Source organism: Talpa occidentalis, unplaced genomic scaffold (genome assembly GCF_014898055.3).
Source record: "Talpa occidentalis isolate TD23 unplaced genomic scaffold, MPIMG_talOcc4v2.1 talOcc4.10, whole genome shotgun sequence".
Lineage (NCBI taxonomy): Eukaryota > Metazoa > Chordata > Mammalia > Eulipotyphla > Talpidae > Talpa > Talpa occidentalis.
This window is the reverse complement of record NW_023600993.1, coordinates 69,974,532-69,986,854: the sequence shown is the minus strand read 5'-3', so window position 1 is coordinate 69,986,854 and position 12,323 is coordinate 69,974,532. Positions and strand designations below refer to the sequence as shown.

At 39.8% G+C, this 12,323-nt stretch overlaps 1 protein-coding gene across 4 annotated transcripts in view; it reads left to right on the top strand.

Annotated features, from left to right (window-relative positions):
• The window catches only part of CFAP61 (cilia and flagella associated protein 61), a 278,265-nt gene that overhangs the window by 176,307 nt on the left and 89,635 nt on the right, over nucleotides 1-12,323 (top strand). For all 4 annotated transcript variants that reach the window (XM_054695984.1, XM_054695993.1, XM_037493943.2 and 1 more), the window contains exons 20-21: nucleotides 1,465-1,633; nucleotides 9,608-9,782. In XM_054695984.1, coding sequence (XP_054551959.1) covers nucleotides 1,465-1,633; nucleotides 9,608-9,782 — 344 coding nt within the window. The remainder of the gene's footprint in view (nucleotides 1-1,464; nucleotides 1,634-9,607; nucleotides 9,783-12,323) is intronic.

Below are 12,323 nucleotides of genomic sequence, written 5' to 3'. Positions count from 1 at the left end.
CTGTGAAAATACCCAAATGGTTTTTTGAAAGAGAATTTCATATCACTTCATTATTTTCCATGACAGGCCAGTCCCTGATATTCTTTCTTATTAAGAAGAAATTTTTTTGTTTTTAAGTGTTGCTTCATAGAGAGATATAAAGCCCAGAGCTCCCTTCTTTCTCCCGGACCCGGTAACAGGATCTAATGTGCATCCATTACTAGAATTCTTTTTGTGTGGTGAGAACAGACTCATGTGTGGATCAAAAGGAAAAATGTTCTCCCATTACCACGTCAGAATCCTGTTTGCCTCTAAGGAAAGTAAACAGGATTATGTATTATTTAGAATAATGCCAGTCATATATGCATCCCACTTGACAAAGCAGCATCTATTACAGTCTCCTATTCTTCCCTCATAATGACAGAGGGAAGGGGAGTGGAGGAGCACTAAACTCATGTTGAGAGGTGAGGAAATGGAAGTATTGGAACAGGACACAGAGTACCCAGGGTCCAGTCTCAGCGTGGTAGCAGGGACACAGATCGCGGCACAGCACACCCTAGATTTAGGTGAAGTACTTATTGTCCTGCCTGCTTACACTACTCAGACTTCAGAACAGGAACATTGAAAGTTCATGTGCCTGAAGTCAAACCTTTCAGGAAATTCTGGAAACAACTCTCACAAAACTCTTTCAATAAACCCCAGGCCACAAGAAACCTACTTTTCTCACATTAAAGTAGACTGCGCAAACTCAAATGGAACTCAAATGGCTATACAGGTATAGCCACCAGTATACCTGAAGCCCCAGAATTAGCATCCACCCTGGACCTGCTGTTTGTTAAGGTATCAGTCCCCCTGTAAATCACCCTGGCCCTGTAGAGTGGAATCCGGAAGTCTCCAGGGATTGTACCTGTTGTGAACGTAATTCCCCAATTGACATCTTTTGTAAATAAAATGTGCTTTGTTGTTTTGGCCTGAATCCACATGCTAATTCTAGGAGTGAGTCATTTGTTGAAAAAGGTCAGCAAATAAGAGGGGTTCTTGATAGTCAGGATCTTCTGTCCCTGCCTTTGGAAATCCTCAATGATGTCACTTTCTCTTTCTGCACTCCCTTTGAGTCTACAGGGTCAATATGACAACCCAGCAGCTAAATTTAAATTTAAAACTACCAATTTGCAACTTCTAAAATAGAAGCAGCAGAAAGAGTGTGTTTTAGTGATTTCATACACATACATACACACACCCCCTCCCTGTTGTGGGCCTGGCCTGTGCCAGATGGAACAATTTAGCTTTAATAGGAAGATGTCAATTTGTGACTAAGTGTCTCATAACGAAAAACCTCCTAGTGCCTAGCCTCGATCCTGGTAAACTCACAGCACGAGCACAGATCTCGGCCTGCCAGGGGACTTGAACCAGCGCACCAGATGTCTAATTAATGCCCGCTGTCAGCTGCTCAAATGTCACTGATGGGAGCTTCTCTCTCCACAGCCACTGTTTTAATGATAAAGATTATGCATTGATGTCGTTGTGCTCCTGGGTCAATGTGGTCGTTGGGCGGATGACAGCCATAGACCGAGTGGCCAAGCACGTCGTGGTTTCCAATGATGAGATCGTGCTGTATGACCACCTCATCCTCTGCACTGGCCTGCAGTACCAGGTGAGGACATGCCGGGGGAGCTCAGTGACAAAGGACGAATATATTTAATGGGGGACACCTGCTCTTGAGGTGCAGTGAATACACTCCATTCAGGGGTGTCCTGCAGGGCCCACACTTGTGGCCAGAATTGTGTCCGAAACCCTCATGGAAACGCATTCCAAGAAAAACATTCTGCGCAAGGATAAAAATCACAGCAAGTCAGAGAAATGTCATTCCTTAAGCTGTTATCCAAAAATCTAACACCGTTCACCAGAGCAGACACAAGTGGTGCATTTGTGGCAAATTAATTTATGCCTCAAGAGGCTAACATTTGGCGTGGTGATAGGCTCATGTGAAAGTGAAAGTATTTCAAAAACGTGCACCTTCTGTCAACCCTTATTTTATTTTGTCTCTTGATTATAAAACTAGAAAATGTGACTGATTGATTACCCAGTGATCCTGCTTTCCATTCTAATTATCAAGCTGCATTTGAAGTAAGCATTGCTGGGTGCCACTGAAGCTGTTTAACATCTTAGGGCAACACATCGTAATATTTTCGTTTTATCATACACATTAGCATTTCATGTGGTCCACAAAAAATAGGATGCCTCTTTCATGAAAAGAGATTTGTTTTGTAACTCAAAAATGGTGTCTTTTAATTACATTTACCCCTAGGATCTGGATAGACCTCCCCATGGTGAGTTTGCTCCTAATGAGTATGTGGTAATCCACCTCCACCTCAGGCACCACTGTGTTTTAGCTGATCCTGTCTGAGGCCATCATGTGAATGTTCATGGATTTGACATGGCTCATGTGTGCAATTTCCCTTATATTGATGAGCCTAGAGGAGGCAGCATGCGGGGGGAGACAGACAGATGAGCAACTGCAAGCACTACTCAGCCAAAGTTCCCAACTGTGGCTACACATTTGGGGGCATTTGTGAAATATACCCATACCTACACCTGGCCCCCCGAAAGAGTTTGCTTTCATTATTCTGGTCTGGGGCCCAGTTATCAGCATTCTAGGTGATTCAAAATTAAGGCTGAGAACCACTGATTTGAACTTTATCTCAAACTCCCCCATCTGTATGTACTTAGAGCAGCACTTCTCAACCTCTAAGGTCCACACAAGCCCCCTGAACATTTCTTAAAATGCCATTTCTGAGCAGTGGATGGGGGTGGGAGTGAGGGCTGAGATTTTACAGTTCTAACAAGCTCCCAGGTGAGGCAGATGCTGCTAGTGAGTGAACTACACCTGGAGTATCAGGCAGGGCTCATCCTCTGTGCCCCCCCCCTTTTTTTTTTTTTTTTTTAAGAAATACAATTCTTCAAGTATAAACATAATTTTTTTTTCTGGTTAAAGGATGAAAATTAACAAGAAAAAAATTAACTGGAAGAATATCTTCATTTAGACACTTATATATTCCCCTTTTAAGCCAGAGGAAAATACTCTGTACCAGTCTGTTCCCCCCTCACCTGCCCTGCCAAGTTTCAGCTGCTGCCTGCAACTGCGTACTTTGGGAAATGTGAGTGGAAGACCTGGCCAGCTGTCCAGAACGTCGGGCATCTGCCCATGTGTGTCCAGCTGCCCCTACAGCTTTAGTCTGTGGCACATTAAGCTCTTGCCCTTTCTACAACAGGAAAAATGAAATGAACAAGTGATAAAAGGAGTTCCAATTTAATTTTTCCTGAGGACATAAAAATTAAAGATACATAGAGCAATGCAAAAATGGCAGCTGAATTCACTGGGGGGTTTCCAGTTCTTATTTCTTTTGATATTTTCTCAACTCCCTCATGGTTTTGCCCCAATTATATGATTAAAAAAATTAAAATGATGAAAATAAAGCTGAAACTCAAAGAAGACACACTTATAAATATAATTACAAATCTGATTCTCTAATGAGATCTTTAAATGGCATGTATCATTCTAAAATATTATATGTTTTTGACATCCAAATGCATATCATTTCATTCTTTTTATCAAGAAGCATATGCAAAGTAAAATTTTAAATTATATAGCAGTGCTTGGTGTATAGAGGGCTCGTCTCTACCTTCAAGTCCTCTCTCCAGGAGAATTTGAGACATTCCTGTTGTTAATTCTCCAGTGGTTACCAAAACTTTTCCTTAATCTATCAATTCTGACATTATCTATGACCTTTCCATTTTGGAAAGTAAAGATTATCTAAATCATGCTCAGTGCACTCTAACTTCCTCTCCACCTCCACTATTGAGTTTGATTTTTTGTACTGGTGAATGCATACTAGTCCTGAAAAACACTCAACAATTAATAAATGTGAGGTTCCTGAGTCATTCTGTGACTCATGGAGAATAGTGAAGAGACTGTGAGATCCCTGCCCCACCCTTGGGTTTGGGTTATTTCAAAAGAGGAAGAATAAAAATGTGTCAAAAGTCAGTGAATCTGGCACTGACCATGAGGACACCATAGGCAGGGACTCATCAAAGGGGTAACACTAGAAAGCCAGCAGGCAGGGCAAGTACATCCAACCAAGTGAGAGAGGAAGTCCAGGATGTTAGGCGTGATGAGCTTGATGTGGGTCAGTAATATGATGTGGTCTTCAGAAAGCTTAATTACATTACTGGACAAATAAATGTGTGGCATCTGGAATGATGCAGTCCCAGGTGAGAGCCCGCTGCAGACAGAAAAGAAACCTGTTTACATGAATGCGTGTTCCCAATCATAGACCTGAGAAAGCTCTTATCTTTTGACAGACTACCATGAGGAGATATCACTGAATTTGAGGATGATTAAAGGGGAAAACAACAGCATGCATTGAAATAAAAGTGGCCATTTTAAAGCAAGGCTGCAAATACTTTAATGCTTCTCTCATTTGAGAGATGGGATTTATGTATCTCTCCCAATTGAATATGGACAGGCTGGTGAATGTCTTGACTAAAGAATACAAAGGAAGTGATGTGGCATGACTTCTGAGGCCTGGTCCCAAGGGTCATTCAGCCTTTCCTTATTTGTAGGAACAGTCACTCCTGGAACCTTGAGCTGCCACGTAAGAAGCCAGATACTCCATAATCACAGTTCTGGAGATAGCATACATGGGTGCACCAATGGATAGCTCCAGACATGTGAATAAAAACATTTTGGACTATCCAGACCAGACCATCCACCAGCTGAATGTCAGCAAGTGGTCTCTATATATAACATACAGAATAAAAGAATTGTCTAGTCACACCCTACTCGAATTTCTGACTCATATAATCATGACAAAGTATGAATCAGAAAGGCATAAGGAAAAAAATACAAAGGTTATAACAGTAAATGTCAAGGTTTTAAACTTCCATTATAAGACCGAGACTCTTTTTATACTAAATTCAACATGCAAATGAAATGCAAAGCAAAATGACACCCAAAGTCTAAAAATGGAAAGATCGTTAAAAGTGCACCATCAGGAAAGTATCAGATGAATTCAAATAGCTTTACTAAATAGCAGGAATATTAATATCCAGCAAAACAGAATTAGTTGAAGAAAGACACTCATGCTGACAAAGGATAACATTCATACTGAAGATACAGTGTTCATGAGCCCCTTACATGCTGAAGGGGATTGTGTCAGTATGTCACCAAAACAATCCTAAATTCATTTCTTAGAGTCACGCTTAAAACAGAGGAAGAACAAGCTGAAACAATTTCAAATATTCAGTATCATCCAAGATGGTTGGCCAGAAGGGTGAGACTCAGGATGGCTGTCCTCAAATACTTTTTAAGGTTATGATGTAGAAAACAAATTTAACTGGCACAGCATTTGGGAAGCAAATTTAGGAGATACAACCAGCAGTGATTGAAATATAGTGCTTATTCATTCTAGAAACAAGAGTCTGAGGTCCCCATCCAAAAGGGAATGCCCAGTCCTGGGAAACAGCAGCATACTGCCATGGGGCCCTTTGTGAAGGGGTAGGGGCCTGTCTGAGGGTGAGTGCATGTGATGTCATCCTTGCAGTAACTCTCCAAAGTCTATGCTGTTTGCTTCCCCATTTTATAGATGAGTGAAGTTTAGATCATTTTTCTGACATTAGACAATAACGAAGTGACTGACTAGGATTTGCACCCAGGTGGTCTGGTTCCAGAACACGAGTATTCCACCACTGCCAGTTTCTCCTTTCTTCTCTCCCTCCCCATGTTCTTCCTCACCTTTCCTCCTGCTCGCCCTCTTTCTCTCATAGATGTGGTGCAAGGATTACACCTGATGGCTTTTGAAAGTCTTTACAACACATTCTAGAGCATATTGCTACAGAATAGTTTGAGTTAAATAAGCAGTTTAAAACTGAAATGAAGTTTATTTCATTCTCTCATTAAAAGTGTCTGGAGGAAAGCAACTCATGTCCAGTAAGACAGCTCCCTGATATCATCAGGAACACAGGCCCTCCTATCTTTTGTTCATTGTCTTAAAAATGTGGCGTCCATCCTCAGCATCTTGAAGTAGATGTTGATCCACTTGCAAGAAGTAGGAAGGAGGAAGGACTAGAGCAAAATGACTTTTCTAGTTGCCCTACCCAAGGACTCCTGCTTATAGTTCTATCTCTTGATCACCTCTTAGGTCATGAATTGGTCAATGTAATTTTTCAGCTGGGCATATGTCCCAGGAATCTGTTACTAAGAAAGAAATGGAAAACAGGATATTGGGTCAGTTACCAAGCAGTTCTTGTCACCATAAGTTATTAACTTGCTGAGGGGAAGGGGGTGGCCAAAGGGCTTCCACCTGTCAGTGAATCATATGGTGGAATGATTGAAAATACTATTCTCCCATTCACCAGTTAGTGGGAGTTAAATTAGTGACAAGAGAATGCTCTAGGGCCTCCGTAGTGGAGCAAGAGGCTAAGCACAGCCCAGTGAAGCTATCTGCAGCCTCTGCAACATGAGTTTGATCCCTGGCTGGCCAGGGAGCTACCCACATAGTGCAGAAGGCCTCTCCTGACTCGCCCGCTGCTCCCCTCAGCAGTGTATTTCAGTCAGTCTGCCTGTTCTGTTCCCCACTATGTCTCTGGTGAATACTTTCACCCTGCACCTCTTGCCTCTATCCCAGTTCTTATATGCATAAATAAATAAATCTTCAAAAGAGAGAGAGAAAGAGAGAGAGAGAGAGAGAGAGAGAGAGAGAGAGAGAGAGAGAGAATGCTTTAGTTTGGATAGCCAGCACTGATGGTGCTTCTTTATTAACTATATGCTTGCCCACCTATTAAACTATATTCCCTCCCTGACTTTGATGGCATAAGATGAATTTATCCCTCTATAGATCCTTTTTGATTTATTCAGTTCTGTTAAACTCTGTGTGGACAAATTTTGGACAATTGTGGACAAACTTTGGAATTTAAAACCCTAGCATTAGTTTTTTTTTGTATTCTGTGAAAACACCATTGTGAGAATATGAAAAATATATTATCCCTTTAATATTTTTTAAACTTCTCTAATTCTGTAGATTTTAGAAATGTACAAAAACAACATCACACTTTTAAGTTCCCACAGAATCATATGGAATATAAGAATGCAGTTACATTTCAGGATTGTAGTTAAGCTAATTTTCATTTTGGACCTCATTCTTTTTTCTCTTCCTTGTGTTTCATCTAAACACCATTTGGGAAGATAACTCATTGAAAGTTTTATAAATTGAAGTGCTCTCAAATTATTCTTAAGTCTGCCATTTTCTGCCAAGGTCTTTTCCTGATTTGTTGAAGTATGACTTAATAAACTGGTATATTGTTACCCCAATTTCATTTTCTTTTGTACTGCAATCGTCATTGTGGTTCCAGTGAGGTTTCAAATGTTGAAAGCATGGTAGTCAATATTGTGCACTTTAAACCACTGACAACTCCTCAGTGGACTGCCTTATAATAACTTTTAATATATTAATACCAAAATTGTAGTGCGATATTGCCAAGCAAGTTATTATGCTAATAAGAAAGTTTACCTCCATAATTTTGCAGTAAATAAACACCTCCTATTGGGTTGTTCCATTTTTCTAAATATAGCCTCTTCGTCACTGCAAACTCTTCATTGTAAAAGGACACCTAGCATTAAAAATTGTTTTTTAATATTTAATCCAATTTGAATTAAATATGTTCTAGTAATGTGCCAAGCTTTATAGTTTCTACTGAGGAAAACAAAAAGTTTCCTAAATATTTTTTTTAAGATTTATTTATTTATTTATACAAGAACCGGGGTACAGGCCAGATGTGCTGGAGGGTGAGAGGATTCACCAGAGACAGTGGGGAACAGAACAGGCAGACTGATGAAATACACTGCTGAGGGGAGCAGCGGGCGTGACAGGAGAGGTCTGCTGCGCCATGTGAGACCCTCACCAGCCAGCCAGGATCAAACCCACGCTGCAAAGGCTGTGGACAGCTCCACAGAACTGCATGCAACCGCCTGTGCCACCAGGGGAGGCCCAGTTTCCTAAATATTATGGGGGATTTAATGAAACCTCATTAGTTAAATTACTAATAAGTATTCACCTCTACCTAGCATAAAAAGACATTTTCTGCCTCTTTTGCACCCATATTAATCTCTCCTACAATTGAACTCTACATCACAACATAAAATGATCCCTGCCTCACAGCCTTTAAGCTTCATACCACCACAGAGTACAGGACAGTTTGTGTGGGTCTGTGAACAGAGGCCTTCTAACAAAGTTGCCTTTAAGCCTTGCTCTGAGCACCAGCCTCTTCATCTTTCACATAACCTCTACCTGGCAACAAAATAAAAATTGAAGGGGCAAAGTGGTGGCCCGCTGGGCAAATTCATGCTATTGCATTGTGATTAGCTTTCAAATAGTGATGTTTGCTTTTAATTCAATCCAAGATGATGATGATAATAATAATAATAATAATAAATCAGAAGTCCCTGTGAAAAACCAAGTATCTGTCTTTTCTTGAGAAATTAGTTTTGAACACACCAAACCCATACTCTACTCTGGCAACAACAATGACTAGGTTCATGACTAGGTACTTCAGTCAGAGCATGGGCACAGGCCCTTCCAGTTTGCCACAGTATCCTTGACACCAAAAGTATGTCTCCATCCCTTCTTGTGCTTTCATGGTTGTTTGCCCTGTTGCCGAGGAAATTGTCTGTTTCTACTCATGTTTGCATCCAAAGTCATGTTTGCAGAAGTTACACTGGGAGGGCTCTGTGGAGGGCAGGGGGAGAAAGAGAATTTCTCTAACAAAGTGAGAAATAATCTTCTCCCACTCCCTCATTTTCTTTTCTGCCTTGCCCTTGTTTGTGTAAAGATTGTTTTAACCAAAAAAAGGCCAGTTCCATGTGTTCTTCCATGGGTCACTCTTGCAGGAAGAGATGGATTCTAGTTTTCCTCCCCTTGAGCCTAAGAAGGAATGGAATATGGTGGAAGAAATACTGACTTCCAACACTAGATTAGAAGAGAAGATGGAGCTTTCTCGACTGTTTTCTCTCTCAGAACTCTTGCACTTAGGCCACTATGCTGTGAGGAGCTCCAAACCATGTGGAGAGACCACATATAGGTGTTCTAGCCAATAATCCAGCGAAAATCCCTCTCCATGGCCAGAATCAACTGCTAGATATACCATGACAACTTTTTCGCATACCAAGACTATTTTAGGGGGAAAAGAAAAAGGACTGATGATCCCCAGATGATCCCAGCCTCTAGTATCAGGTTACCCCACCTTCAAGTCTTCTCAACTGAGGCCTCCCACATTGTGGAACAGAGACAAACTGTCCCCCACCTTTCCCTGTCTGAATTACTAACCTACGGAATCTGTGGGCCTAAGAAATGGCTATTTTGCACCAGTGAGATGGATTTGAGAAAATCATTCCCTGTTTGACTTTTTCAGTTAAAAAACTGATTGCAATTGAGGGCAGAAAAAAGACATATCCATGCTGGGTATTGCTATGATTATTTAATTAATCTTGATTATTTTATTTAATTAAACTATTACTGTGTCAGCTCTTCACTGGTTACCACTGAAATAAGCTTGTCTCTCTAACATACCTCAGGTCCCACGTCCCACAGGGGCTGATATTAATCAGCACCTGACAAACAGGGAGATTCCAAACGACACTAAGAAGAGATACACTGACAAAGTTCCTCGCAATCATTTCACTCTTAATGATGAAGAAGATTGCATGAAGGCCCTGACTTGGATGAGGAACAACTCCATCATCAGAGAAGGTGAGGATGTTGGTAACTGTGCATCTTTTCAGAATAGCATTTTATTTTTATAATGAGTCTCATTCTTCATCTAGTTCCAGTATATAATTAGTGTCTAATTAATTCCAACCAAATCATTCATCTGTCATGCTTTGTTTTCCAGATTAATTTACAACTTGTTGTCATTTTTGGATACCTAGCATGTTTACTGGGGGAAGGAAAAAGGCTTGAGATAGTTTAATTATCTATAATTATTTTATTACACAAAATGAATATCCGAAGAGCAAAGCATGGCTAAAATCATTAACTAATTAAAGAATAATTTAATAAGCAAACATGTGTAGCAATTATATGGAAAATATGTCTTCTTTTGTGAAGCTGAAAAGACCTAGAGAGAAAAAGAAGGGTCTGCATCGGATGGGCTCTTTTCTTCTCTTCACAATCCATTGTTCTCTTTCTTGGTGCTGCCTGCACAGTCCTTCCCACTAATACACATTTGAGTTGCATGCCACTTTTTGAATTAAAATGAGACAGTGAAACATTTGTACCAAATGCCTGTGCCACTCAGAAATATTTCTCAAACATCTTCCTCTCTCTTGCTTGTGTTAAAATGAAGTTGTTTGACATGTAGAATGACCAGAAGAAAATCTGGCTCCCTCTTTGTCTTTAACTGAAGACTAAGAGTCAAATTTTGGGTATGACTTGGTGCAGCCCCTTCTTTTTGCCTCCAGGTCAAGTGCAAAGGTAGGGTCAGTGACATGGTTAGGGGATACAACCAGTCATGCTGAGTGGGATTTGAACTTAAGCTTTTGACTCAGTCTGAAAATCACTAAGTGCCTGGAATGTGGGGATCAATATGTAAACTTAAGCATATTTATTAAATGTGCCCATTTAAGCATAATTTAATAATGCAACTAATTAATTGCACAATTTATATGCAATTAATATGTTGAAATTAAATATAATTTCTTCGGATTTTTGGTGGAAGATTTAAGTATTAGTTAACTTTTGTCAAGCACTCCATTTAAAAGCTATTAATTTTTAAATTAAAAGTAAAAAAATGGAAACCAAATGACATTCAGTATGTGGTCGGATTTGATCTACTATGATGTTATAGGCTATTTGCATCGAAATTCATAAGACAAATATTCACATTGGCTGATAGTTTTTTCTTACATGTTTTCTTATATCAAGTTTTTGGAATCAAGGGTAAACTAATTTCACAAAGTGTTTTGGGGAAGTATTCCATATTCTTCTGGGCCTGAAATACTTTGTATAACCTAAAAGTTGAACAGAAAACACATAAAAAGCCCAACTGAGTCTAAAACCTTTGGACAGAGGTGAGATATATCGATATATACCATTGATGCAGATTTAAAATTTGTCTTAAAATATTTTTGTATTTGCCACAGAACTTTACATTGTTTTCAGTTTTGCATCTGTGTGTGTTTAAATCTATTTCAACATCATTCTCATTCCTTAATGAATGCCCAATAACCTACACAGACTTAGGGAATTCTCTGATATGGGGGTTGGCAAGCTTTTACTGTAAAGGACCAGATATAAACATGTTATGACTTTGAAGGCCATATAATCTCTGTCCATCACTCGCTTTTGCCATTGCAACAACAACAAAGGTAAAGACAATATGTAAACAAATGGGCATGGCTGTGTTCCAGTAAAACTTTACAAAAATAGGTGAGTGACAGAATCTTGCTTTTATCTGTGACAAATCATTACCATGCCATCAATTCCAGACCTCAAATGTAACCTAAATCCCCCAAAGCACAAAAGATAATAGTTCAATATAAAATACACAATGTCTTAGAACTGTGCCCAATCCTATTAAGACACAGTGTATTAACTTTGTTGACTGTTTGGAGGATTAGGAGTGAAGAGCTTTTTGACCAAGAAAAGGGCCTTTGAAAGTGGTGATGCAAGTTCTTAAGGTCGAATGTTTATGTGGGGAATTTAGAAATCCCAAAGAAAGAATTACTATGGTCTCCTTTGAGCGTCTGCTTTTTCAAGCTCTTGATTCTCAGATGGGGAAAAGCATCAGTGCTATTCTGTTCATTATTTGTCAAAAGTGGGGGTAGACTAGTGCCCATTTCAAGAGAAATGCTTATAAAAGATTTTAAAATGTCTCTCATCAACCACAGTATAATATTCTCTGAGTGCCTGTTTTTGTCCACTGAATACTCAGGATAAGTAGTATGCAGAAATGAATTTCTTGTCTTAAAGGTAAGCTTTTTTCCCCAGGACCAGCATGTAATAATACTCTTAGGGGACTTCCCAATAGGTGCTCCTAACACCCAGATGCTGGGCCCAGGTTGGCAGCCCTCTGAGAAACCCAATTTGGCTAGGTTAATTGAGCTCTGCATAGGGAGCCTTTTCAAATGACTTCTCATGTGAGAAAAATTAGAAAGAACAATATCAACCTCCTGCCTTAAGGAAGCTCTTACTCTTTGTAGCTTTTCCATAATTAGAGTCATATTTAGACTTGAATATAATTAGTCCCATTCCGGAAAATATCTTCCTCACATAGATTGCTGTGTGGATCAA